General features: G+C 48.1%; 8 protein-coding genes across 8 annotated transcripts; 6 read left to right on the top strand and 2 right to left on the bottom strand.

Moving 5' to 3' along the window:
- Positions 1-215: 215 nt before the first annotated feature.
- Positions 216-3,478, top strand: RhiXN_02204 (mRNA 3'-end-processing protein RNA14; the record flags this gene model as incomplete). Its single annotated transcript, XM_043322023.1, has 11 exons — positions 216-632; positions 683-1,016; positions 1,277-1,511; positions 1,575-1,664; positions 1,714-1,795; positions 1,848-2,116; positions 2,165-2,301; positions 2,356-2,508; positions 2,583-3,191; positions 3,244-3,348; positions 3,402-3,478. The coding sequence occupies 11 exons, from the start codon at positions 216-218 to the stop codon at positions 3,476-3,478; spliced, it is 2,508 nt and encodes an 835-aa protein (XP_043187846.1).
- Positions 3,479-4,132: 654 nt separating this feature from the next.
- Positions 4,133-7,742, top strand: RhiXN_02205 (tRNA nucleotidyltransferase; the record flags this gene model as incomplete). The annotated part of the gene is made up of 14 exons (XM_043322024.1): positions 4,133-4,213; positions 4,269-4,370; positions 4,431-4,633; positions 4,765-5,074; positions 5,124-5,230; positions 5,340-5,419; positions 5,472-5,572; positions 5,624-5,976; positions 6,043-6,219; positions 6,280-6,292; positions 6,347-6,618; positions 6,691-6,832; positions 6,895-7,013; positions 7,070-7,742. 14 exons carry the CDS (start codon positions 4,133-4,135, stop codon positions 7,740-7,742), a joined length of 2,733 nt encoding a protein of 910 aa, XP_043187847.1.
- A 664-nt stretch (positions 7,743-8,406) lies between these two features.
- RhiXN_02206 (cytochrome P450 family protein) lies at positions 8,407-10,644 on the top strand (the record flags this gene model as incomplete). The annotated part of the gene is made up of 10 exons (XM_043322025.1): positions 8,407-8,504; positions 8,575-8,685; positions 8,734-8,800; positions 8,855-8,913; positions 8,963-9,359; positions 9,513-9,949; positions 9,984-10,205; positions 10,259-10,346; positions 10,405-10,555; positions 10,610-10,644. The coding sequence occupies 10 exons, from the start codon at positions 8,407-8,409 to the stop codon at positions 10,642-10,644; spliced, it is 1,665 nt and encodes a 554-aa protein (XP_043187848.1).
- Positions 10,645-10,969: 325 nt separating this feature from the next.
- Positions 10,970-11,807, bottom strand: RhiXN_02207 (imidazoleglycerol-phosphate dehydratase; the record flags this gene model as incomplete). Its single annotated transcript, XM_043322026.1, has 5 exons — positions 10,970-11,066; positions 11,120-11,304; positions 11,355-11,445; positions 11,512-11,603; positions 11,667-11,807. 5 exons carry the CDS (start codon positions 11,805-11,807, stop codon positions 10,970-10,972), a joined length of 606 nt encoding a protein of 201 aa, XP_043187849.1.
- Positions 11,808-13,024: 1,217 nt separating this feature from the next.
- RhiXN_02208 (glycoside hydrolase family 92 protein) lies at positions 13,025-16,808 on the top strand (the record flags this gene model as incomplete). Its single annotated transcript, XM_043322027.1, has 21 exons — positions 13,025-13,138; positions 13,190-13,219; positions 13,276-13,429; positions 13,471-13,586; positions 14,607-14,666; positions 14,712-14,721; positions 14,767-14,848; positions 14,904-14,936; positions 14,986-15,010; positions 15,062-15,157; positions 15,217-15,290; positions 15,343-15,486; positions 15,551-15,564; positions 15,615-15,715; positions 15,803-15,834; positions 15,894-16,025; positions 16,083-16,195; positions 16,250-16,288; positions 16,340-16,382; positions 16,438-16,595; positions 16,648-16,808. The coding sequence occupies 21 exons, from the start codon at positions 13,025-13,027 to the stop codon at positions 16,806-16,808; spliced, it is 1,731 nt and encodes a 576-aa protein (XP_043187850.1).
- A 1,563-nt stretch (positions 16,809-18,371) lies between these two features.
- Positions 18,372-20,974, bottom strand: RhiXN_02209 (lim-type zinc finger-containing protein; the record flags this gene model as incomplete). The annotated part of the gene is made up of 6 exons (XM_043322028.1): positions 18,372-18,707; positions 18,764-18,859; positions 18,921-19,047; positions 19,107-19,896; positions 19,949-20,872; positions 20,935-20,974. 6 exons carry the CDS (start codon positions 20,972-20,974, stop codon positions 18,372-18,374), a joined length of 2,313 nt encoding a protein of 770 aa, XP_043187851.1.
- A 2,933-nt stretch (positions 20,975-23,907) lies between these two features.
- Positions 23,908-24,209, top strand: RhiXN_02210 (uncharacterized protein; the record flags this gene model as incomplete). Its single annotated transcript, XM_043322029.1, has 3 exons — positions 23,908-23,921; positions 23,975-24,038; positions 24,090-24,209. 3 exons carry the CDS (start codon positions 23,908-23,910, stop codon positions 24,207-24,209), a joined length of 198 nt encoding a protein of 65 aa, XP_043187852.1.
- An 802-nt stretch (positions 24,210-25,011) lies between these two features.
- RhiXN_02211 (GTP-binding protein LepA C-terminus) lies at positions 25,012-27,486 on the top strand (the record flags this gene model as incomplete). The annotated part of the gene is made up of 12 exons (XM_043322030.1): positions 25,012-25,065; positions 25,122-25,125; positions 25,181-25,297; positions 25,839-25,937; positions 25,994-26,011; positions 26,080-26,106; positions 26,163-26,239; positions 26,301-26,366; positions 26,550-26,600; positions 26,666-27,122; positions 27,184-27,320; positions 27,376-27,486. 12 exons carry the CDS (start codon positions 25,012-25,014, stop codon positions 27,484-27,486), a joined length of 1,218 nt encoding a protein of 405 aa, XP_043187853.1.
- Positions 27,487-27,640: the final 154 nt, after the last annotated feature.

A 27,640-nucleotide genomic window follows, 5' to 3' on the forward strand; every position in this document is an offset into this window, starting at 1 on the left:
CAAGTATGCGATAGAGTCTGCTCGAGCGATGAGTACGTTGAGAAGAAAAGACACCAATCGGGGATCCCGATATATCCGGATGCAAAGGACCCTGGTGAGACCGGCAACTCAGGGCTCATTCAGCCTCTAGTCCAGGCTACGACCACAGTCCTTGTGTGCTGGTGGAGACTCGTGTGGCCCTGGTGCTGTTTGTTTTGATTCGCCCCCTTCAAGCAATGGATCCCGAGGTCCAATCACAGCTCGAGAATTCGGCTACCGATGCCACCCAGCAACTATCCGAGTCTGTTCACCAACTGCCCACTCCACCGCCCCCCAGTAGCGCAATACCAGAGCAACTCGAAGAAAGACCAATGATATCTGTTCCTCAAGTCACCACACAAGATTCAGAGTCTCTTACCCCTATCAAGCCAAGTACACCTGATGTTCAGGACAACAAACACAATGCCACCCCGCCAGCTCCCGAACAACCCAAACAAAAGCTTACAGAGACTGACCTATTGCGTGAACGCCTCAAGCGTGACCCTCTAGACACATCAGCTCATCAGCGTCTTATCGGAATTGCTGAAGCTTCAGGCGACGTTGAAAAGATACAGAGCGCGTACGAAGGCCTCCTCGACGCCTTTCCAAATGCAGTATGTCTTGTTATTCATCTCAATTCTATCAATTCTCACATTCTGTATAGACTTCAGCCCAAATCGCCTACCTCAACCACTTTCTCACACCGGCCCTCTTTTCCAAAGCAGAGTTGTTGTTCTCCCGATTTCTCCGCAGTTCTATATCCCCCGAACTATGGAAGTTCTACCTTGCTTATGTTCGTCGTACTAACTCTGCGATCGCTGACCCTCAAACGCGTGAGGTCGTAAAGAAAGCATATGAGTTTGCCTTGCTTCATATTGGACATGACCGAGCTGCAGGTGACATTTGGCGCGAATACATCGACTTTGTCAAGGCGGGCGAGGCAAAAACAACATGGGAGGAACAACAAAAGATGGACGCCCTTAGGCGGCTATATCACCGTGCCGTCGTGATCCCCCTTGAGAATGTAGAACAGCTCTGGCGCGAGCTCGACCAATTTGAAACGGGCTAAACAAGATTACCGTACGTTGTGTGACCTCGTCTTTATTAAATCGTGTGCCCAAGCTCGTGAATAACATTAATGACCATGACTCCAACCCGCATGTTTATAGGCTAAAAAATTCTTGGCTGATTTGTCCCCATCATACTGACTGCCCGCACTGCTTTGCGTGAAATACGGAGGCTACTCGATCCGCTTGAGGAAAAGGCAGCTGCCCACCGCGTGACCCTGCGATTCCTGCTCCTCCAGATTTTAACCTCCCGACACCACCCGCATGGACCGAGTCCGATCGAGCAGCCGTCCAAGGGTGGAAAGCCTATGTTAAATGGGAAGAGTCCAACCCCCTAGACTTGGAAGACACGGCCGCCTTACATGGCCGTGTCTCGGCAGCTTACCGTAAAGCGTGTGCGGCTATGCAATTCTATCCTGAAATATGGTACGCATACGGGGTCTGGGACCGATAACAGGTGGCTGAACTAATGGCATCTTGTTCGGATAGGTACTTGGCATACAATTGGGCTAATGCTTCCGGTAAGCCAGATGATGCGATGGCCATTCTCAAACAAGCAATGGAGGCAAACAAGTCCAGGTAAGTGACCCTCACTTTTCGTCCTGGGGTAGGTCTAACTCCACTGCAGTTTCCTATTACATTTCGCATACAACGAAATATGTGAAGTCCAGAAAAAGTACCCCGAGGTTCATTCGACATTTGAAGGGCTTGTGAACGCATTGCATCTTCAACTCGATGCACTGGAAACTTCACAAAGAAGAGGTCGAAGCGGCCAAGGCCAATGCCCCCCCTGTGGACTTTATGGCCCCTCCAGAAGATCAGTCCGTGCCCTCAGAAGCCGACGCCATCCTCGCCCGACGAACTCCCGAACTAAACGAACTCAAATCCGAGCTGGGCGTCGTGTGGATCATGCACATGCGGTTCGCCCGGCGCTCCGAGGGGTTGAAACCTGCCCGAACTATATTCGGCAAAGCAAGAAAGGACAAGCACATATTTTGGAATGTGTACGAGGCTGCAGGTGTGTTTCGAGGGTGTTTACGTTTTGTGTGTTGCGGTTAGATCTTGACCTCGGCTTTCAGCGTTGATGGAATATCATTGTACGAAAGCCCAGATGTGGCGACCAAGATATTTGAGCTGGGTTTAAAGGTTTTTAGTGATAACCCAGATTATGTGTTGCGCTATCTTGGGTTCCTTATTTCGATCAATGACGAAAACAGTACGTCTTTTTTCTCTCAGTCGTAATTAACACTTGATACTAATGCGCGGTTAGATGCCCGAGCGTTGTTTGAACGTGTGATCACAACCTTTCCTCCCGAAAAGGCACGACCGATTTGGGATAGGTGGTCTCGCTACGAATACAACTTTGGCGACCTGATAGGCTCTCAGAAACTTGAGAAACGCTTGGCCGAGATCTACCCAAATGGTACGAACCCAGACACACAATGTGATCCACATATGATCGTCCTTGCGCTAAATTCCCTCGCTTTTGTTGGTTAGATCCTCCTATTAAGCGTTTCGCAAATCGGTATACGTATTTGGGAGTCGACACGATCGCATCGAATGATCTCGGTTTCAAGGTCGTTCGACAATCCGGTTCGGCAGGAGGCGTAGCCGCCCCCGCAAGTCCGCCCACTTCCAATGCCAAACGAGCGGCTTCTCCACCTCGTCGTGCTCCAGATCCGCCCGCGAAGCGGTTCAAGGGTCAAGCACCGGACGCAGATCGTGCCCGGGAGCAAGAAAGAGAACGGGAGCGAGAGCGGGATCGAGATCGTGAGAGGGAACGAGACCGGATGGAAAGAGAGCGAGAACGTGAGCGGGCGGAGCGTGAAAAGGAGCGTGAGCGTGAGAGAGATCGCGAGAGGGACCGGGGAGATCGACGGGGTGCTGGTGCTGGTGGAGGTGCTGGCGCTGGCGCTGCTGGTGCAGGAGGGGGCGGAGCTGGAAGATGGGAAGGGCCCCAATCTCGTAGGCCAAACAGCCCACCTCCATACCGAAGAGGGTATGATGGCCCTGGACGGAGACATGAGGATGCCCATGATGAAGGTGGGCTTCCACCCTTGGTGGCCAAGTTTGTGGCGTCCCTTCCGGCGTCTCAGGCATTTGACGGTAAGCCAGAGTGGGATCACCTTGTTTGAGAAATTTGCTGATTAGGCCGCAGGTCCTGTATTCCGTACCGATGATTTGCTTACCTTGTTCAAAAATGTTAATTTGCCTTCGAGATCTCCACCTCCACAGAGAATGAGATCGCGTTCTCCCACAAGAGGTCCGTCGAGTTCTTTGGTATCACATGTGATTTGTCCTAACCTTTTCCCTCAGGTGGACGACCCCCACAGACTATGGCCCATACCAAGGACCCGACCGTGGCTCAAGCCGCAGAGGAAGATACTAATTAGCTACAGCAACCCAAAACGTTTCCACAGTCTCTCCTGGCTGCCGCTTGATTTACTTCTTATGTACTTATGATTCCCCTTCGGTTTTGAATCTATCTAATGTACCCGTCCACGTGACCTGAATTTCTGAACGGCCTGACTTGATGCTGAGAACTTTAACTCATTTATCAACTGTCCGCGCTCGTGCTTGTCCTAGACGTTTGTTTGTTTGGGAACGATGTCGGGAATTTCATTATCTGACGTGAAGGGGAAAACTCTCGCTGCCACACGGCCCACAACACCACGAGATATTTCGGGTACTGTTACACTGACCAAGGAAGAGGATTCGATTTGCACTTTGCTCGATGAGTTTACAAAGTTTTAAGAAATTCAGAGGAGTTTCAAGGGTGTGGAGTGTAGAATTGCTGGTGGATGGGTTCGAGACAAGTGTGTCTTCATGCGCAACTCATTCGTCTCGAGCTGATCTCTTTGTAAAGTTGTTGGGAATCCGAGCAACGATATCGACATTGCTCTTGCACATTATGGGCGCTGCATTTGCGGAGAAACTTCAAGCCTATATGGTTTCTAACAACCTAATAGACAATCGGTAGTCCGTAGCGGGACCATCGCTACAATTGCCCGTAACCCGGAACAGTCCAAACACCTCGAGACTGCCGAATGCACGTCCTAGGCCATGAAGTTGATTTTGTGAATCTGAGAAGCGAGACTTATGCAGAGGACAGTAGAATACCGGAGATTGTAAGCCTGTCTATTTATGATTACATATGCATTATGGATCGACGGGTCGAGATAGCGAATTGGCACCCCACTTGAAGATGCGCTTAGGCGGGATATTACAATCAACGCGTTATTTTATAATGTACATACTCGATTAGTGGAAGATTTGACCGAAAAGGTAAGTTGTTACGCTGGTAACTCTGTGGTCTATTTGGCTAACATGCGCAGGGTCTCTCAGATCTACGAGAGGGTATCGCTCGTACCCCTGGCGCCCCTACAAACTTTCCAAGATGATCCATTACGGATACTTCGTGTATCCGATTCTCGAGCAGATTTGGGTTCGAGATTGAAAAGAAGCGGGAAGGCGATGCACGAACAGAGCATACAAGTGGTTCTCGTTGGGGTTCTATCAATACTTAGTGGCGCATTCAGGATGCATTGGTTCGTAAAATTAAGCGGGAACGTGTTGGAGAGGAGTTTTTGAAAATGTTGAAAGGTGTGTGTTTTGAGTTTTTTTGTAAAATGCATTCAAAATTTACTTTCAGATAAAAGTCCATGCTTTCGCTTACTAGTATCGAGAAATATGGTATCTATGACACGGTGTTTGGAATACCTCCGGATCTGGTTGGGAAGGCTACTGGCATACAGCACTCACGATCTACGGGAATTCATGCCGCGAGTATACTATGTAATTTCTTCAACTCTGTGCCGACCACATTACCGATACCTCATTATGAGCTGCTCAAGCAGGCTCACGAAGACCATGGACTTCGCCAAAGGTTAATTTTTGCAGCTGCACTGACACCATGGAGGGATATGATTTATCCCCAAAAGAAGGGACACCAATCGGCTGTCGAACTTATTGTCAAGGAAGGGCTGAAAGTAAGTCGACTGTTTGTTGTTTTGGTCGAATACCGATATGCTTTGTCAGATTGGGAGCCAGAATCACTTCATTCCGAGCGTACCGAAACTATTTGCTGCGCATAAGAAATCTTCAAACCCATCGCTTGAAAAGTTTGAAGGCCCTTCTCAGCGAGCGTGATTGGTATGTATGCGCTATTCATATCTATCAAACATACATATATTTAAATATGATCACTACCAGGGCTTTTGCTCCGAGATAGTGACGTGCACAGTCCTCGCACAGGAACTCACTGGTCTTCCTCGTTGCTCTTTTCTCTCGTACAGGACCTGGTCGATCTCATAGACGATCAAACACACTAGATGGTATTTTTCATAATCATCAGAGTAGTACCGTTTAAACTAATTGTCGCCTTAGATTTGGAGGCACAACGAGTTGTTCAAACATACAATGAACTTGTCGATCGTGTATTAGAACTGGACCTAGTCAAGTCGATTGAAGAGCCCCCTAGATTGAATGTGAGTCTATTATTTGAGCTCCGCCGAAGCCAAACAACTTAAAGGTCACAGGGAAAAGAAATTAGCACAGTTCTAGGGATTAAACCAGGGAAAGAAATTGGGATGTACATGGAACATGTCGTCCGGTGGCAGCTTGAACACCCGGACGAGAGTATCGATGCATGCAAAGTGTGGCTGAAGGATCTGCACCAATCCTCGATTAATGGAGGCAGTGGTTGGCTGCTCATGCTCCCAAGCGGGCCCGAGTATGAAAGAGCGCAGGCTTGGGAGGCAGGACTTGGTAGTGGCTGTACCCTTAGTCACCAGGCACAACAACCGGTACCGTCCTTGGAGGTTGTGTTCTTTCCATCTCATCTCAATCGCACCTTCACTGTTTACCTGCTCCGCCATCTGTCCTTACTCGTGTATACTCCAGCAAGATAATATAGCGAGTCTGTCTTGGAACTGAGGTCGCGTACTATGTTTGTGAGGTTCGCGGGAATCGGGCTTGCTACTCTTAGCTTGTTACCACGGGTATATTCGCGGTCAAACTGGCTCGAACAGAGCTTCTATTTCGCTTGGGGAGATTCGTCGATCCCCTTCACTGTACCCGTCACCACCCAATGCGAGACTATAAAGGTACAATGGCAGCGGAGGAGTGCGACCGGGTACGTATATTCAACATTTTTTTTACATTCCATTTAAGTTAACCTCAAGGCCGCCAACAGCCCTGATCCCGTAGTAAGTACCACGGATCGACTGGGCGCAACATCGTCCAAGCTAACTCGCGTGTAGGCACCTTACACGCTCCAGGTCTTGACTTCCAATTACGTCGTCCCATTCTATATCAATGCCGGCTCGTCACTATCATATGACTTCACCGTCCCATTCGCTCCCGGGACCCAGTACCAAATATGCATGTATGACTCTAATGGGCAGACGGGCGGATGTCAAGCGACATACACTGTGATCCCCGCAACAGGTACACCTTCGTGCGCCAACGTGACCTTCCCCCAAACGCTCGATGTAGATGCCAAGTCTTCCACCGGTCCGTTGAGCCAATACGGGTTAGTGTTTTCTCTCCCTAGTTTCCTCGTATTTCAGACCAAATCTGACATGCAACATCATGCATATGTTAGGTGGCCCAATCAGTGTACCGACATCAGCTTGACGCCAAAGTCAGGCACACCGCCTTTCACATTCACTGCCGCGCCCGCTCTGCATCCCCCTGTCAATATAACTTCCAATTCTATGGCTCCTATTAATTGGACGATCGACTTGGTACGTATGACCGATTGGAATTTTTATACTTCTGTTGCTAATGACGTATTTGACGCGCGTAGTCGTGGGGAAGTCCATTCTTCGTTACGCTCGCCGATTCTTCCGGTCGCATGTGGTCATATGGGCCGTTGCATAGTGGAGGGAATGGAGTTGATACATGTTTGTCCGGTTCAAATTCGAGGTGTGTACCCCAAAATCACCTACATATGCGTGCATCGTCACTAAGCTTATTGCTAGTGTGCCTTTAGGTGCAACTGTAGGGGCAGTTATAGGCGCGTTTGTGATAGGTGGTGTATTAGCATCGTTACTGTTCTTCTTTGTATCACGCAAGAGGCATAATGGTGGAGCGATGGGTGGACGCCCTTCACTCACATCACTTGACCTGCGCGAACCCTCAGCAAGAGGTCAAGAGCTTCGACCAACTCCATACATTACAAGTCCCACCGGTTCACGCGCGTTATATTCTCCCCTGGGTACTCGTGAGGAAAGCTATTCTACGATGAACAGTGGTCGCCCGTTGATGCGAACCGGTTCGCGATCGAGTTTTGGAAGAGAGCCAGCGGGTCTGGCTACCACAGGCCTGCAAGCCGAGCCATTCAACCCTGCTGGGGCTCCGACTGCAGCGGCCTCGGTCATCCACGAGCGCCAAGGTACATCCACGCAACGATCGTCATCGCCGCCACCGGCTTCTCCAATCGAAGGACATGGGCGATCAGATTCAGGCCGGGACACAAGATCACAAGTGTACGTCGTCCACCATGACGGGGGGCGTGCGCCTGTGACAATTATGACAAGCGATGGGGCGGAGGTTGTCGAGCTACCGCCTGGATACAGTTCAGTGCCAGAGAGTAGCCGTCAGCGGGCGGGAGATTCGTATGGACGTTCCGGGAAGGGTGCACTTGGACGGTAAAACTCTGTCAATTTGGAGTCTGATAGTGAACTGTTGTATGTGCTGGGCTTACATATGGACGGAAATGATATGGCATTCATCTGATGGACAAACTAATCTTGTTTTTCGGTTTTGTTTGGTCTTTGGTTTCTATTGTGGTATTTTACGACTTTTATTGCCACCCGTCACTCGTTTTGTATAGACTGCATCTACAGTTTTTCCTTGGTTGCACTGGTGCTTTTTGCTCGCATGTTATGTAGGACTCTTCATCTGTTACAGTACACCTCGTGTTGGTTTTATACATGTACATGTAAACGGTAGTAGTGTTGAACTCAGAGTGGTTTGTTTGTTTACCTCCACGATGAGGGAGGAACACATCACCGATCAAACGCCGACAAAAAGTGATCAAATAGAGTGGCCAAATAAACCCCATCGAAGGGCTATTGTCCAAAGGATGTCTTAGATCTATTATCGTGAAGGCTTATATGGCATGGTCCACCAGATGGTCATATTGATAGTGTCCACTCACCCCGCCTCGCCCCCGTATATACGGTCCACTTGACCTACTTGTTTCTAATACTAATAATCCCCCACCACCGACCCGCTGTGCCCGATTCTATTTCTGCACAGATCAACTCATATTCGCAGGCTGGTCGAATAACAATCCCTTTACTTTTCCTTAATCATGGACGTTGCTATCTCTTGCGTCCGCACTATTCTTACACTCTCAGGGCGTGCCGCATGCCTAGTTGCTTATACGGTGGCAGGAGTAGTTTGCATAGTGTTAGTGTGCTTTGGACCCCTTTTATTCAGATATTTCGTGAGTATTTTATTTATCTTAATTTGATATCAGCCGGGAACATGATTGGGAGCAGATTATCAACTACTACAAATCCTATGTTAAGCATCTCCCTGGCCCCAAGCGTAGGGGCGCGTTCATCTCGGACCTGAACATCATTTGCGAGTGAGTGTAGATTACGATGCAAGCGATTTTAATTTGACCATCTCCTAGGACCGAGACATCTAAAGAGTTCAACGAACGCCTTGTACAAAAGTATGGACGTAACATCCGTGCTCAGGTATGTTCATCCCGTCAAGCATTCTTGTTCCATGTGCTGAAACAATACTCCCAGGGGTTCGGCTATATGGACCAACGCCTGGTTACATACGATCCCGTTACTATCAATTACATGTGAGTTCGACATACTCCTTTCCGTGTCTGGTAGCTCATCATATTTTAGCCTTGGTTCAGCTGCGGATAGATTCCCCAAGCCCTGGCAAATGCGCCGGTTCGTCTCCAAGCTCACGGGCGGTGATATCAAACAAAAAGCGGTCAACGTTGCCGAAGGCCCATACCATCATCGTCTCCGCAAAATTATCGCGCCCGCCTTTGCCCCATCAACTATACGGGGCCATGCCCCTACCTTCATTCGCAAAGCGAACGAACTTTGCGACCACTGGCGATCTGTGTTGTCTGAGCCCGCTGCACCCGCAGTGCCTGGTGTCGAAACTGATGCTAAGGGCAACACCATCTTGGATGTCCACAACTGGTTCGGCCGTGCTGCATTCGACGTTATCGGACTTGCAGCGTTTGGATATTCGTTTGACTCGCTCGAGACGATACCAATGAATTATTTGGTGCATACATGCGCCTCCACCATGTGACCCGGGAAGGGCCTTCGATGCGCGGCAATCTCTGTCTAGCTTACCCCTGGCTCGAACGCTATTTGGTTAGTCTCACTTCCGAACTTCTAAAAGTGGGATAGAATCTAATTATGATCTACCTTCCAGCGAGACGAGACTTCCGACGCCATCGCTCAGAGTGCTCAGGTTGTGCAAAAGACCAGCCAAATGCTTCTCAAGGAAATGCGAGATGCCAACCCCGAGGGAGACGGCAAGAGCATCTTGGGTTTGCTTCTTCGCAGCAATGCCAACGCTGCGCCCGAAGACCGCCTTACGGACGAAGAGCTCTTGGCCCAAATCGATTCTTTTTTGTTTGCTGGCTCCGACAGCACCAGCATTGCTACTATCTGGGCGCTCTATGAACTCGCCTGCAACCCCGAGATCCAACAGGCGCTCCGCGCCGAGTTGCGCCCGCTTGGTCTTAATGAGCACGCTGGCGAGCAAGATTTTGCGAGCGATTCGGGTATTGATATCGATATAGCTACACCCGACCATGCAGCAATTCGCGGCGATCGATACTCTTCCTCTCCTCGACCGCGTTGTACGTGAATCCTTGCGGTTACATCCTCCCGTGCACAGCACCCTCCGAATCGCGGAAGAGGACGACATTGTTCCCTTTTCCATTGACTCCCCACCAAAAATGCAAGACGGTTCCATTTCCCGGGCTGTTGTCACTGGCTTGGGGGCGGATGGCGTTGAGCGTACCGGCATTCGCGTCCGCAAGGGTGAATTCATTCATCTTCCTTTCGAACCGATGAATACGATCCGCGATGTCTGGAGTGAGGATGGACACAAGTTCAAGTAAGTGGAAGCGACTTGCGTCTAGCAATGAGGTACTGATAATTCCTCCGCAGTCCTGATAGATGGATCGACTTGCCCGCGGCTGCAAAGAACAACCCCGGGGTTGTTCCTGGACTGATGTCCTTTTCTGTCGGACCTCATGTAAGTGTTCGCGTTCGGAGCTACAGACCTTGTAGACTGAATAAATATCAACCTACAGTCTTGCCCTGCGTTCCGATTTGCGATGGCTGAGATGAAAACTATGCTCGCCTATGTTGTATCGTCGTTTGCCGTTGAGGACACCCCGAAGAAGATTCTGCCACATAATATGATGATGACCCGGCCATACGTAGAAAATCAGTGGAGCAAAGGTCAGCTACCTGGCACCTATGGATTGAAGGCCTCGACTGACTCTTGATTTCCAGGCTTCCGGCTTCCGCTTCAAGTTCGCGCGCTATAATTATTCGCATTCAGTATTCAAATTAAGTGTTTATTAGTGGATATAGTGAATTCTCTGGGACAATAAACGATCACGCTCCTTCAGCTTACGGTTTCTCTTCGTTGCTTTCTCTGTAGTACTAGTAGATCTCCCCATTGTATACTAGCCTTATCATTCAAATGCCTACTCCTTTCTCATACCACACGTTAGCACAATGATTCTCGAACCTAGGCCCTATTGTACGAAAATCACCGAGCGCTGATGAGCCATAAGTTTTCAATCCCTTTCAACATGGTTCGATAAAATTGTATAGTAACAATTGACTGAGTGGATACGCATAGATGGGTTACAAAACTCCTTTGGTGCTCGGAACATCGTTGCCACCTGTCCTCGATGTTGCCTCTCTGAGGGCAAGCGCCAAGGCTTTGAATGCCGATTCGGACCTATGAGGTATCGATTGGTCTTCTCTAACACAACCGACACTTATCCAACACACCTGTGGTGATCATTCTCCCCGCGCAAACAATCGACATGCAACGTCAAGCCAGCAGCCATAGCGAACGAGTGGAATACGTGTGGGATCATTTCACAAGAGAGATCGCCGATTTTTTCGCGCTTGAGCCCAAGATCGACCACGCAGTAGGGTCGGGAGGAAATGTCTACTACCACACGCGAAAGAGCCTGTTTGGTTGCGTTAAGGCTCGGAAGATGTATGAATAAACCATGCTAACCTCGTCCAAGGGAGCAAACCCGGTTCCGTATCGCCTTATACCCCGAACTTCACCTAGAGCCTCATGGAACGCTTGTCCTAGTGCGAGAGCGCTATCCTGTGAACCAGGAATAATAAGGTAAGACGGGGATAATGTTCTATGAGCGTATTGGTCCTACTTATCTGCTGTATGATGATCGTCTATCCATAGATCCCCTTTGCATTTCATAGTTAGACTCATATGGCCATGCTTAGCGAGCGCGGTGTACATCTGATACCAACGAATACATTTATGGTTGAGTATCATGACCTTCTCTGTGCATAACAGACTTACATGATCCAGAAATCCGATCCCTGTCGAAACGTCGATAGTTTGCTTCGTCAGTCCCGGATTGCAATCGAGTGTGAGAGTAACCTGAATGTCGGTTTCACTGGTCTTTCTAGAGACAGCTGCTGTACGAGCTGAGTCTCCCATTTTTGTTATACCGGTTGGAGATCTAGAGTGGGTGATCGTCAATTGTCAGCGAATAATTTCGGCCATGTGGCGGTGCAGGTCAGTTTGTATTCAAATAGAGCCATTATCAGTCCAAACTTCCACTTCTATCTCGGGCCGAAGCCCAAACTGAGTAGCTTAGGTTGTTTTTAATTCTCTCTATACTCTACTCAGGGATGAAAATATTGCGGCAATTCAAGCTTAAGAGCAGAGACTCATAGATGCTGGTCTGTTGCGTAGCCACAAGGGTCAGTGGCTATGTTATTTTGGGTTGATCCATCCTAATTCATCACCTGCATCCCATCACCAAACCTCAACTACATGTCTTTTCCTGATATAGTCTTTGACGATAACCAATATTTGCTACACTTGCCCATGACAACACAGCTTTCCCTAGTAACTCAAAGCCAAAGAAAGGGCTGCACAATCTGCTAAGGGGGGTTGAACTTACGATTGCGCTTCAAGTCACCCGTGCAGCCATCCAACCTGGAGCCTCTTAGAACATCAACAAATAATACAGCTTTAGGTCCTTCTCTATTGGTCTTCCCTCTATTGAATATAGCCAATGAAAGTGGACCGGGTGAAGGACCAGATGCGATACTCGCCAGTTCGGGACAAGATGTCGACTCGACTGAAGCTCGTCCAATCCCGGTCCAAAGTAGTACCTGATAAGACTTCGAAGTTCACTAAAGTCCCTGAGACGTAGTTGCCCGCCTTCGTTTCGAGTGTCGAGGTGTTGCTGTTACGTCTTGACAGATTGGGGTGAGCGGAATTTAACTGAAACAGCCAGTTCGTCAAATCCTGGGCGGTATTTGAGTGTGAGGTCGATTCGAACATCAAGTTCACTGATATATTCTAGAGTGTTGTCGTGATGAGCCAATGTTGCCGAATTTCTTGCTATTTCTATTGACCTGTACACATGTAATATAGCTCTCAATAGTTGATGCGGAAATCTCGACTGTGTGGCAGTGCTAATTTGTGTCTTCTTTGATCCCGGTAGTCAAATGGCGCTGTAGTATTAGTCCTACCTTCGGTTGAATCTCCTCCTTCAAGCCATACCCCGGTTAAGATGAAAACTTGATTTGTTTAAATTTTTAGCCCAGAGGGAATCACGGATGACGTAAACGAATGACCTTTTTCAAAGAAAAGCGAGCCTGACAACTCACAACCATTTCTACCCCTTCAGTTGTGTCAGCAATATGAGGTTGGGACTCGCCATCGTCTCAATTTTTATAGCGCTATGCAATAGCCAGGCAGATGATCTCACAAAGTATGTGGACCCCTTGATTGGGACTGAGGGCGCCATACCTGGGGTAAGCAAACCTCGCTACGGAGAGCTTTCGTTCGTTGAACCCCGAAATCAGAGTAGTCTGGGAGGCGGGAACATGTTTCCGGTATATCATGCTTTCCAAAACCATGTTCAACCTATACCATTTACGTTTTGTACCAGGGCGTTGCTATTCCCTTTGGCCAAGTCAAACTTGGGATAGACACTTCGGTACTTAACTTAGATCAAGGAGGAATATCTAGCGCCAACAGTGGATATACTCCTCGTGGAAATGCTACGGGATTTTCTTTACTGCACACAAGCGGTACCGGTGGACGTACGTTCGATAGCTAAGCTCATTAATCAGGGACTAAACAGCGGATCTCAGAGCCAAAGTATGGCGTTGTTTCGCAGATGCCCTTGCTGGGGTCGCTGGAGGAACAAAAATTAATGTTGCAGACAATAGGACGTATCTAACAAATCGTACCAATGAGGTATGTACTTTGAACCTAGAGGCGAGCTTTGTTTTATACTTGATAAAAGGTTGCGCGAGTTGGATATTTTCGCACAACATTTGAGACGTCCAAGATCACAACGGAGGTAAAGATAACGGCTTATTATTCAATTCACTCATATTTACACATCTTTTAAACGCAGCTAACTGCATCTCACCACGCTGGTATATTGCACTACACTTTCCCCCCTTCCGAAAAAACACCGCGCACGTACTTGTGGATCTAGCTCATGTCCTTCCTTCTGGAGGCGGAGGATATATCTCAACGTTATGTCAAGGGGGAGTTGACGGTCGATCCACAAGGGGGTGGATATAGCGGAAGTGCATGGTATAATTTGGGTTGGAACCAAGGGGAGGCATGGCAGATATGTGAGTTAAAATAGAAGGCTAATGTGGAGCTCCGTCTAACTATAGCCTAGTCTTTTTGGCAATTTTTCCAAACCACCATCAAGGATTAGGTCATTCTGGACGCCTTACAATCACCTTGTTCCGCCAGTCACTACACCGACACTCTCTGCATATTATGATATCTATGCGTCTGATAACCTTGCCATAGGTGCCCTTTTTTCGTGGGAGTTCGAACTTCTCAAGGGCTAGAATTGAAAGTCGGATAGGTGTCAGCTTCATTAATGCACAAAAAGCGTGAGTAGAACAACCGTGTTCAGCGATATTGAACTTAATCACTTTCTGATACAGTTGCCAGTTTGTGAAAGATGAAGTACCATGGTCCAAAAGTTTTAATTCTACCGTACAGGTTGTCAAAGATGTTTGGAACAAGTATAGTAGCATCCACTTGCTTATAGGCTGGCTCCTTAAACTTGTTCAATAACCCAGGGAAATTCTATCTTCTATCACTGTGCCAGCGGAAAACGGTCATGCGAACGCACACTGCTAGGGCTTCTATACACCCACCTTTGTGAGTTCGTTTTGTGTTTATGCTAGATCTAAAACGCTGAGCACATACATGCATAGACGGTACTGCGCTTATGCCTACAGATAGGACCAACGAAACCCAGGCGGGTGGGATTCCAAAGAGCCGTACTATGATGATTGGTATACGGTACGTAATCTATTCCAGGCTATTCACTTGCTTTACTGGCTGTAGATGTGGGACAGTAAGTACTATTGTTAGTACATAATGTCAACTGATGGCCTCTTAGTCTTTCGTTGCACAACTCCATTCTATCACCTCGTCTACACTAATCGCTATGTTGGGATGCTGAGGTCAATTATTGATACCTGGTAAATTCATGAAAAGGATACCGACTGTCCTGGAAAGCTTAGACAAAAACTTTAGGCGATTTGACGGATACCTTCCCGATGGGCGAAGGTAAGCATTGGATGGACCCCGGGGGTTGAAATACTACTTATGAGAACAGTGGGAACCAAAATGGCCGTACACAGGTGAGCTGTGCCATCATATTTAGTCTGGCCCTCTCTGATGATTCCATATAGGGCGGGTCCAATGCCGATAATGTTCTAGCGGACGCTTATGTCAAGGGACTGAACAAAGTCAAAAGCATTAATTGGAAGGATGCCTATAAGGCAGTGGTGAGCCCGCGACATCCACAGCATCAAACTGTAGTAGAGACTCACATGAAATTCTACAGCAAAAGGATGCAGAGGTTACACCGCGTCGTAACATTGACTTCAATGCATTTGATGGTGGAACTAAAGAAGGGAGGTGAGCCACCAGTATACCCAATTTAATCATACCAACGACTGAAGCCCCACAGAAATGCGCTACCTGATTGGGTTTCCCTTGGGTACATTACACAAGACTACTCTCGCTCCATCTCCAAAGGCGTGGAATATGCACAAAATGATTTCGCCGCTTATCTTCTGGCAAAAACGCTTGGATCCAAAAAAGACGCTGAAAAGTACCTACAAAGGGCCAGGAGGGATATTAATGTATTGGTACATTACTGACCTCAAATGATTCAGTAACTGGAAGAACTGTATGTATTAAAAATTGTAGTCCTTATCGTTACTAACTAAACTTGTACAGTCTGGAACGAAAACGCCACGGTCGATCTAGGGGATGCTGGGTTGGGTGTTCATAAAGGCTTTTTTGGGAGCAAGTCCGCCCAAGGCGTTTTCGATGCATCGGTAAATGTCACAAATTGTGGAGGCTGCTCTTGGGGGGATGTGGGTTAATCTTGATGTGTTATTGCGTACTAAACCAAGAGTCCATAGCTTACTTATGAAGGTTTAATATGGGAATACAGGTACGCTAAGTTTAGGATGATACCTCTAGCTGATTGACTTGATTTGGGCTTAATTATAGCTTCAATGTACCGCACGATACTGCCGCGTTGATCAAGCTCATGGATGGTCCAGCTGGTTTTGAAAGGCGACTGGACGCGTCTTTTATTGAGGGGTTTTCCATGGGAGCTGGTCCAGCTAATACTGCGGGAACGTAAGCTCTGTCACTTATACATTAAACATTGAAACTAATCGACTCGTCTGGCGTTAGAGCATTGTTCAACCCCGGAAATGAACCTTCCTTCCAAACCCCATTTCTCTACAACTATATCAACGGAAAACAATATAAAACTGTAGAGAAAACAAGGTATATCGTGAATAAATGTAAGCAATTAATAGGGAAAGTTAGTGAGTGCACCCACCGAACCAGGATATCAGATTATTCGTTAGCTCGGTCAGGCATCCCAGGAAATCAAGGTATTCATCGCTGAGCATGTGATAGTTCATAGCGTATTAACAATTATGCAGATGCTGGTGCGATGGCCACTTGGCTGCTCTGGAACCTCTTGGGGTATGTATACAGGATCATCTCAAACTTTGTGGTTTGACCCTCCCCTGCAACCAAGACTTTACCCAGTAACGTCCCAGCCGGTATATCTTCTGTCCGCTCCATTTTTTAAAGCGGTAGATGTGCGAATCGGTACTGGGGATCCCACCTCAGCATCACATCAAAGCAAAACATATTTACGGATACGAGCGCCGGACTTAGACGCAAACCATCCATGTATGCAACGTCTACTGGGTTATTACTATTTGCTTATCGATTGGGATTACAGACGTCCAGGGTGTCAAAATTAATGGGAAGCCTATCAACCGTTCGTTCATATGGCACGACGAAATTATTAACGGGGGAGTACTGGAGTTTACGATGGGTCCGGAGGCAGTCGGCTGGGACTCTGGAGAACTTCCACCATCGCTTTCTACCGGGTGGAAATAATCCAGTTTCAGAGAAAAGTACGTTTGTACTTCGGTATCACTCGTACTGGTTCTAATTATTCATTTCTAGAGGGCACCCTATTACAAAATTAGCCTCCATATTGATAATGAAAGGATTCTCTAAGTTATTTTCGCGACTTGCTTGGAATTTATTGTAATAAGGTTTGGTATGCAACTCTAATTGCAGAGCAATAAACCACCGAAATCTGCGGGTCTGGTCGCAAGTATCAATTGTGCTGTGTATTCCGTGCGTTCTGATCATCAACAAATATGAATCCAATAGGTACCTCCCATAAGATCCAAAACCTAGCTGGGTCAATTCTAGGTCATTCAAATAGCCAATCAGGCAGCCCTTTCTTTGGCTTCGAGCCACCAGAGGAATGCATGGTATCATTGACCAGTGGGGCAAAGATTTGGCGTAATCGGATACTGTATCAGGAAAAGACATGTCGTCGAGCTTTGGTAATGGGACGCCTAGGGGAGTTAGAGCAACCAGGTCAACACAGCCACATGCATTGAACCGTAATCATATGATACAACTTTTTTACAGCCGGTACCGATACCAACAACTCGCGTATGCACATTCGTGAGATGTCCGGAATAGACTCTCTCGAAACGCCAACTCCAGTTACCACCGTGCCCATAGCTCGACGACTCCACCAATGTAACTACACCGCGCGTATGCTCTCTGTATTCAGATGGACCCCACGCATACATACATGTTACTTGCTTTCCAAACGTTGATTACTATAAGCATAGCATAACCTCTTGTCTTACGACACCGTACAGCGGTAATATATATCCTACATACTTATCTACACACAATCGACTTTAACAAATCCCCGACCATACCCACCAGCAGATCTAGATACTCGAATACCTTCAACAAATTGCAAGCTCAAACTATTGGTGTAATCAGGCAACGTGCCGGACGGCCGAATGGCCAGACTCGCTGCTCGCGTAGTATGTACGATCAGGAATGAACTAGTGATTACGTGCTACGGAATGTTGTACACCAATAATTTGGAGAAAAGAACCGTGCGTGGCAAGGGACGTATGAGCTATAGAAACCATGCGTGGAATATAAGTGAATATAGAATCCGTAGCATGGGTAAATGGCAATGAGGAAGAGTGATTAAGGTGGAATGTGATGCGAACAGATCGCGGGAAGGGTAGCAGATAACGTCCAATGATAAACGGTTAAGCGAAGGAATTCCAACACCAACGATGCACATGATGTTTCAACTAGTCTGATACCAGAAGGTCAAAAAAGAAAAAAATATTCAGAACAGACGGTAAATAATTACGATTGTGCAAAAAGAAGGGATGGGAATGAATGAATGAGAGTATACAAATGCATACACGAAACGAATCAAGAAAAGTCCAAAAACTCGTCTCCCAAGCAGAGATGCAGACGCAATCCAGAGAACCGCAAATTGTCCCAGATTCAAACCAGACACCGATGGAAAACAAAAGTGAATACCAGGGGGGACCGAACGCCGGGAAGCATGTTGACCACAAATCCCGATCGGTATTAGCACTGGTTACTTGGAGTGTGAAAGGTTCAAGAACTGTGTCTGTCTCTTCTTCGCCTTGGGCGTGTGTTCTGAGTGCCATCTTCCTCTGACTCGGTCCGAACAGCATGGCGTTCGCACATCCTTTTCCCGTTGACTTCCCAGTACTCCTTGAGTAGAGTCTCACATATTCCTTCGGAATCTTCGTACTCGCAAGTGAAGTGTTCTGGGTGGTATCTCATACCCGAGTGTGACATGGCACAGGGTCCTTCAATGGGCTGGCGGCAAGAAGGAGAAGCGCAAAGCGAGTTGTTGGCCTCGTGATAGTGGTATTTGCAGTAGGGCCTCTCTTCATGAACATAGAATGAACGGTCAGGGAATGGTTTCTAATGATAACAAATCAATTAATATGAACCGAGCAAAGCAAAGCGCAAATACTCACGTGGCAGGTATAGCAATTGAAACATTCTTTGTGGTACTTCCCTTTCAATTGGCCGTCAGACGCGTATATGGCCTGGGTCTCGATTGCGAGCCCACACTGACGACACTATATAAAGTAAGACCAAATGAAGACGAGGGCTGAAAAAGTGCAAACTTACCTTGGGCAAGTACATCATTTTCCAGTCTTGCTCGCATAAAACTGTATTACCACCGTCGTCGATCTTAATCCAACGACCGTCTTCGATGCGTTTTTCACATTTAGCGCATGTTCGAATACGTTTACGTCTAACGGAGCTGGTCGTGGAACTGGCACTGGTGGATGTCTTCGATCTGGTATTCCCAACCGATCCATGTCTGACCCGAGCATACCCAATGTCTTTGCGGTAACGGGGACAACCTTCGGTTGTTCCTCGGCGTCCGGAATAGAAGTAACCTTGAAGGTGCCTCCGACTTCCGCCGAACTGGGACTAGTATAAACCGATTGGCGGTCATCCTCGTCTTCTTCGCGCAATGCACTAAGGGTTTGCGCGCCGGCAGACTGCTTGGGACGCCGTACAGAGCTGGAACCGGACGATGACGAATGGCTGGAAGATTGCGAACTGCTACGTTTGGGGGTGTGATCTGATCCATTTGAATCGCGACGCGGGAATGCAATTGTATTTCCTTCGCTGTCGCCAGCACCAGCACCAACACCTTCGTCGGTCGAGCCTGAATCTGAGCCTGAATCTGACAGTTTTCGGCGCTCAGCTGGTGGAGAAGGACTCCTTCCATAGGCTAGCTCAGTTTCGGACTCGGCTTCAGATCTCGCGATGGACACAGCGCGCGATCTACCACGTTCATGTTCTTCCATGGGCTCCGGGGAAGCAGACTGAAGGGGTTCCTCCTCTGGCGAGGTGGATGCAGTATTGGCTGCATCCTTTCGTAATTGCTTGGCGAGCGATGAGAGACCTCCTGAAACGCCTTTCCCTTTTGAACGTTCCCCTGAACCATCGATTACATCAACCGGAGAGGGTGAACGCGAGGTCTCTCGCGTGATTTCTGCGCCCGGACTTGGGACATCATCTGCGGGCGAGCGAGGGCGCATTGCGGATGAAGGGGAGCCCGGAGAATATGAAGGCGATAGGGGTGGTGTACCTGCGTATTTAGAATCAATTCCCAATGGTTTTTCGTTAACATTAGAACTTACCGCCACCAACGTCAGTGCTAATATTTAGATAACCGCTTAGTGAGCTAAGTCGGCCGTCTACTGGGCTTGTTGGGCTAAGACTAAGTATTTGGCCGGGATATCCATATATAGAAGTCGGACTTAAACCTGGGCTGGGCAACCCAAATTTCGCATGACCGGTGAAAAGTGCTGCATGGGCCACGGCTGCAAAAGCACGCCGACCAACGCCAGCCATACCAGCTTCTCCGCCTATGGAAGTATCGGGAGGGGAGGAGGAATGCGCGGGCGGAGGGGGCTGAGGCGGAAGAGAATCATTGCTTGAGCGTGAAAACTTGCGGGGAGCCAACGGAGCTACCGGTGGAAGAACCGCAGGAGGTTCGGGAGTGCGTGAAACAGGGATGGATGGGGCGGGAGAAGCTGCCATCATTCTTGAAGGAGCTCTCGAACTGGGAGTTGGAGACGCAGACCGCGGCGGTAATGGCGGGTTCGAGCGTACGGTAAGCGTGGGCGAAGGCCCCGAGCGTTGGACTGGGGAAGTCACTGTTTCATCCACGGGGGAAGAAACTGGATTTGATCGCACTGTTGGGGCCGGAGACGGGCCGGAGCGAGGCGGGGGAGAGTGGTTTGTATCTTCAGCATCGCCGGCACTGCTATGAGAGCGGAAACTCTGGAAAGAAGCAGTAGACTTGTACTGTGGTCGCGAAGGAAGGTCAGCAGGTGGTGACTGCTGAAGAGTGTGCGTAGACCGGACTGAAGGTGCTCGTTTGGTTGAAGTGCTACTCCGTGAGCTCCGCGAATGTGTACTATACGACGATACTGAAGGCACTGAGATAGAAGAGGCCGTCGATGCGCGGTCAATGACACGAGATGGAGGCTCCGGTGACTCCGGTGCCTTGGCGGGCCCATCGGATGTTGGATTTGGCTTGCAAACATGCTCGTCGACGTCTGAAACAAGTTTACCCATTAGCAACACGAGGTAAAAACCACTTTAGATCACACAAACTTACAGTGGATGTCAATGTCTTCACTGCATTTGCTGCACTTCATGGTTGGTAGTATCTGCGAATGCGCAACGCCCCCGAGGCCGGTACTGAGAGTGCCATCGTTGGGACGAGGAAACGAATGTGGGATACGCAGGACTCGCGGTCGAAGAGAGCAAGAGGTGGGGAAAGATACTAGAAGCAAAGGGACAAATAGAAATGCGAATCTAAGATAACATAGAGACGGGAACGTCTGAGCGCGCTGCGCGAACAACCGATGCAGGAGAGCAGGAGCCTGACCACGAGCTGACCCGTCACACAGGGACTTTCCGGTTCTTTAGGGGTTCAAGGGTTCACAATGATGATTTTCCAATTTATAGCGCTTCTCGCTTTCATTCAGCTTCCCAAATTCCGCTCCACGATGCGCGCAACTACGCGAATGATAGTAACAATTTACCGATGCATGCGCATGCGCATATTTAGCGACTTATCTTCAAAACAGTTTATCAACTTGATTCTGAGCCCAAACTATATGCGTCATTTCTCGCGCGCCCTCCATTAAGTATACTTTAGTACTTTAGTTCGGACCACCTAACCACCCCACCGTCGTACATAACTTGCTAGGGCTGATTGAATTATTATTTCTTTTTTTCTTCAAAAAAAAGACTGCCCGTTATCTGCATACTATATCTCGCTGATCAAACCCGGCAACCTACCAGTCTTAGTTGATGTATTAACAACGTACTGTTCGCCCCACAATCGAACCGGGTGTCAAAACAGTGACGTCTCACGTGCTACATGCGGCTCAACCCACGAACGGTTAACCTCCCCCCGAGGTGCCTCCCCTACCATGGTTGCGCTATTTTTTGACCAACGAGGATCCGAAAGTGTTACCTTATGCTCTTTCTGATGGCTATTACAGCACACTTCGTTATTTCTTGCCAACAGCTAGCCAAGGTTGAAGAGTGTATAATCTGATAAACTAGACTTTGCAATACACTATAACCAGAATTTGATCCGACAGAAATTAAATGAAATATTAAACGCGATCGTAAATTGTGACCCACTGTATGCAGATGATTTTATCCTGAATAAAGATAACTAGTAGGTAGAAAGCAAGCGGATCTGCCGCAACCCTGAGATCGTTTAACCCCAATGAATTGACCAATTTTCGTCATTTCATCATAATTTTCATTAATCAACAATCCAACATAAACTTATCTCGTACTCGAAGTTCACAGATACAATACAAACGGTTGCACCGACCATATCTAGTTCACGACTCCAGATAACGGACACAATGGCGGCCAACAAACATTGGCCGTGTGGCACGCAGAACAACGTTTCAGATGCCAGAACAATCCGGTAGCTACCGTGGAAAGCCGTGCCTTATTCCCCTATAATGCTCTTCTCAGTCTTGATGCCCAGTCTCGGAGCTGAACAAGGTCCGAGCTAAGTAGACGTCTTCAACTCCGCTGAACAAGTTTGATTGACATCAGCATCATGTGCGCAGTATCAAAGCAACAGCTTTGTTCACCAATTACGACTGATCTGGAAATCCGAGCCGGAATAAGCGGTAAACGCCTCACGACTAGCATAGTAAGGGGCGGGGTACAAGGGGCATGATAACCAATAATTTCGGTTAGCGAGCCTTAAACTTGGCGTCCATCGCCGGCCAAACTCGCGAGCGCAAAGGCATGCGGAGGTAGCATGTGACACTGAGGAAACTAACAATGACCGAGATGGTAAACCAAGGGCTTAGGAATAGCCAGGTCGCGTGCTTAATAGCATCTGATCTGGGGGAACTAAACGGTGCTCGTAAGCGACGTGCGATTTACATCGGCCCGAGACGCACAAGGCAGATCACTACGAAGCCCTTAGTGCCCGATGAGAAGAACAAGTCTTGTGCCGATGCGGCCGTACCGCTTCCGTAGAAACAGAGGTGATCACGAAGCTCAGACAAATCACCAAAATTTCGCTCCCACTCTCACCCTTCTACTTTCTTGATTGTTGCTCAGAACACCACCGTTCGTACATCTTCTCTGTGGAAACATTCTACTCGACGACAAACGTGACAAAAGCGAGTGGTGAGCCTTCGTGTACTGAAGCATCCTTTCTCAAATCTACATGCTGAAACAGGAGACATTCATCTATATATGCGTATGTATGGTCACCAGGTTCGATGAATCGAAGGTGAGTGGGCGTCGCGAATGAAAAAATAGATCAGATCGAAGAAAGCCACGGTGTTCGATCGGGGCTCCGACCAATCTCGCACTAGAGCTTCGGACCCGTCGGGTGTTTGTTTCGCCAGCTGACATCGAGGTTCTAAAGTCAGGTGATCGCGAAGTGTAAACACGCCCAAAAGGGCACTTGGCCGTTGGTCACCTTGGGTTCGACGGCCATTTATAGTAAGTTGTAATAATTGAACATTATGCCATTTTCTCATTATACGTGGTGCACCGTCAATGCCGCTTAGTTTACGTAAATAAATCAAACTCCACGCCCATTACAGTTTACTGCAGAATACTCTCTTGGCAGATTGGGAATGCCCGCCGCGACTCAGAGAGAGTTTGTCTACGAGCAATTCAAATGATCCAGTTGATATCGTATGTTCTACCCCAGCTGATACATGGATTACAGCATATTGACCTACTTCATTAGATATTCATTGAAAGCGACGATGACGCTGTAGACAAATCTGAGTCTGATTTCAGGGTGAAGGCGCTCCGTCCCCATCTTTCCCTGGGACATTGGGCAATCTTAAAAGCCACCAGTCCAAGGTGTCACCACGCAGGGTCGGCGCGTCTCAACCTATTCAAAGCTCAAGGAAATTGGTAATAATAATTCCAAGAGGTCCCGCATCAGTCCTAACCTGCCTTTCAGCGTCCACGGAATGATATTGGGTATACGCTGTATCGCTCCAGCTCGATGGCCCAATCGAGCTCTTCGGTGAACACCCGAAACACCATGAAGATGTCAGGTAAATATGATTTATCCAAGATGTCAGTCAAGCGGTATGTACGCTTCCCTTTGAAGTGCTTGCTTTCGTTGTTAATTAATGCCCAAGGAAATACGAAGAACCAGAGATTGGGCCCCGGATGCGAAAAAAGCTGTCCTTCTCAGGTTGTGAGGTCAGTAATCTTATGTGGGCGATTTAAGCATACTGAATCTGACCTTGGAAGTCTGAGCCTACTACTTCAAGCGAGCCCATTGTTTCAAGCGAGCCCGAACCAGGTCGAACCAGCGACGGGAAGATAGACTATCGATACTACATCATGAAATATCTCAATCAAAGAGACTGAACACTGGTGAAAGGTGCCAAGTTCATTTGACACGTTTAGGTATATATTGTACTGACCCTCCACAAGCAGCTTGCTCTTCCTATGTTACTAGCATATTTACTTTTTGTAGACCATTTTTAAGATATGCTATTCGCGCACTAGAAAAGCAGGCGTATGTTGCCCTCCTCTAGTACACGGTTATAATTATCATTTCGTACTCTGATTTAATGCATATGTATACGTTGATTCCCAGAATAGCAGGTTGATCCCCATGAGTTTCAAAATCAAGCTACCCTAGCCGCTCGGCGCTTTACCAGACTTTTATTTATCTCTTACTTTGCGGAGGAACTACCCAATGCTTCGAGCAAACAGGTCTCTCAGAAGACCAAAGTTTAGTATAAATGAACATGTATACTACAACAGCCGATCATTCAAGAGCTCGTCAATACGAAGGACAATCAACATGGAGGAATTTGACTGTTCGAGAATACGGCAAGTGGTATCGTACAAGAGAGTGTCTTTCCACGGCCTAACGACACACAACAGAAACTTTGGAATAATAGCTCACATCGACCATGGGAAAAGTACTCTTGCTGATCGTCTTCTCGAGCTTACAGGTACAATTTCCAAGTCGGGGGTAGTGAACAAGCAGGTACTGGATAAACTCAAGGTCGAGCGTGAGCGTGGGATCACTGGCAAGTTCCTCGGCCCATGCTGCTTTAAGCTACGTATTAACTCCATCGGGGCCGCTCAGTAAAGGCCCAGACAGCTAGGTACGGATCGACCGCAGCTCGTACAGCGATTTACTCACGATGAAGATAGTATGTTATACACTCACAACGGTAAACAATACCTACTCAATCTGATCGACACTCCGGTACGTTAATGTCAACTGGCCATCGGGTACTTTCCTGATACATTTTACTTCTATAGGGTCGTGAGTACCTACGCCCTGGAAGTAGTGCTATCTTCTTCATGATGCGCTTCTCCAGATGTCGACTTTTCGTGGGAGGTATCCCGCTCGATGGCTGCGTGTCAGGGCGCATTACTTCTGGTGGATGCTACTCGTAAGGGAGAACACTGGTATATGCAATCCAGAACGATCACGCGTAGGTTCCTTCAGAGGGCATACAAGCCCAATCGATATCCGTATACCACGTTGCGAGAGACAGGGGTGTACACATCATTCCAGTCCTAAACAAGGCTGGTATACTTTCTCGTGTATGATTTAAACAGACCTATTAATCATAGTATTAAAAGCAGATCGACTTGCCAGCTTCATCTCCTGAGCGAATAGCTGCTCAGATGCAGCACACATTCAATATATCTCCTTCAGATATTCTCCAAGTGTCAGCAAAACCGGCCAGGGGGTTCCAGAACTTTTACAAGCGATTGTGGACCGTGTGCCTTCTCCGGCAGTTGGACAGGATCCTGTGAGTGGCCAAATGACTCAGAGCTGCGTTATTTAATTAAGACAGGATAGAGCGCAGTTAGCCGGACAACCATGCGAGCTCTGTTATTCGATTCCCAGTACGACAGGTACCGAGGCGTGGTCAGCCTCGTGAGCTTGCAGTCAGGACAGCTTCGCAAAGGCAGTGCTCATCGTTCTCAAACTTTATACGTTTGATTAACAAAGAGATGTTGCCTCAGGAGACAAAATTGCTTCATGTCATACTCGCAAGAGGTATGATGTGGTTGACATCGGAATTATGCACCCAGAGGAAGAGTCTACGGGAATACTACAAGCAGGTATGTCTTTAGATAGCGTGAGATTTGCTCGTTAGTCTTATCTAGTATACCACCAGGACAGGTCGGATACATCAGTAAGTAATTGATGGGTTTATCCCAAAGTTGGTCCTGAAATGACACTTTATTTTCCTTGACGAATAAGCGTGTAACATGAAAGACTCGAATGAAGGTGAGCAAAGTCGATCGATGGACTCGCATTGGTGCATCAATTTGACCGTCAAACAGCACACATAGGGGACACACTACACCACGCAGGCGAACAAGTTGACCCCCTGCCAGGTTTCAGGCCTGCCAAAGCTATGGTTCGAGCCCCCCTAAAACATTAGTAAATTGGAACGTAAGCTCATTCCTTGCGTGTGCCAGGTCTTTGCGGGGGTATATCCGGTCGACAGCAACGAGTTTCCCAAGCTTGAGGAAAGTGTCAAACGAGTGAGCTTCTTTTCATGAGTTGTCCCCCTTGCTTCTGTACGCTCATCATGGAACGGCGTGTCTAGCTGCTGTTGACAGATAGAAGTGTTACGGCCAATCGCGAGTCGTCCGCATCGCTCGGTCAGGGGATCAGGTTGGGCGCCCTCGGGTCTTTGCATATGGATGTGATTCGACAACGTTTAGAAGACGAGTACGGAGCTCAATCATCGTTACCGCTCCGACAGTACCATACCGGTATCTTTCTCAAGTGTAGCATGTAAACACCCAAAGCTCCTCAAACTGACTATATGCACATTCAGACTGGTCCTCCGCAACGGCAACGAAAAAAAGTGTCCAACCCGGTCGATTTCCCAGATCCAGGAGAAGTAGGAACGAGCAGCGGAAGCACCGTGCGCGAGATCGAACCCATAGTGCACGCGACCATTATCGTTCCCGAGGACTACATCGGAAATATGCTCGATCTCTGTTCGGCCCACCGCGCGACAGATCTTACCCACGCGTACCTCTCCGATGCGGACTCACGCATCGTCATTCGTGCGACGCTGCCGCTCTCCGAAATCGTCACTGATTTTCACGATCGGGTCAAGCACCGTTCGTCGGGGTTTGCGTCGTTTGATTATGAGGCTGCGGGGTATGCTCGTGCGGACGTGGTCAAGGTCGGGTTTGCGTTGAATGGGAAACCGGTGGACGCGCTTGCGTTGATTGTGGACAATGACAAGGCTACGCGCTTAGGGAGAGCGTGGGTTAAAAAGTTGAGTAAGTGTGGGCCACTTTTCAATAGATTTGTTGATCATAGTTGACGAGGCTGTGGGTGCAGAGGAGGTCGTACCCAAGCAGTTGTTCGAGATTGCGATCCAGGCCACCATTGGCTCCAAGGTTATTGCCAGAGAAACCCTCTCTGCGCAGCGAAAGGACGTAACCGCTGGATTGTACGGAGGTCACTATGAGCGCAAGGTATTTTACTCCCCCCATTACGCGTTTACCACAGTATAACCCCCCGAAACCATAGATGAAAGTCCTAAACAAACAAAAAGAAGGCAAGAAAAAGATGAAAAAGATTGGCAACGTCGAGCTCCCGCAAGAGGCATTTTACGACGTATTGAGCTCCAAGATTGAGTGATCCTAACACGCCCGTTATGATGTATGATGCCGAGATTGGAGCTCAAGGAGTTTTCGCTACGGATGGTCCGAAGCTGACAGGTGGATGCCGCCGGTAAGCGGACAGGGTGTTCATGGATCGACAGCCGCATGTCAGTTGACTACAGTTAATATTC

Source organism: Rhizoctonia solani, chromosome 16 (assembly GCF_016906535.1).
Source record: "Rhizoctonia solani chromosome 16, complete sequence".
Classification (NCBI taxonomy): Eukaryota; Fungi; Basidiomycota; class Agaricomycetes; order Cantharellales; family Ceratobasidiaceae; genus Rhizoctonia; species Rhizoctonia solani.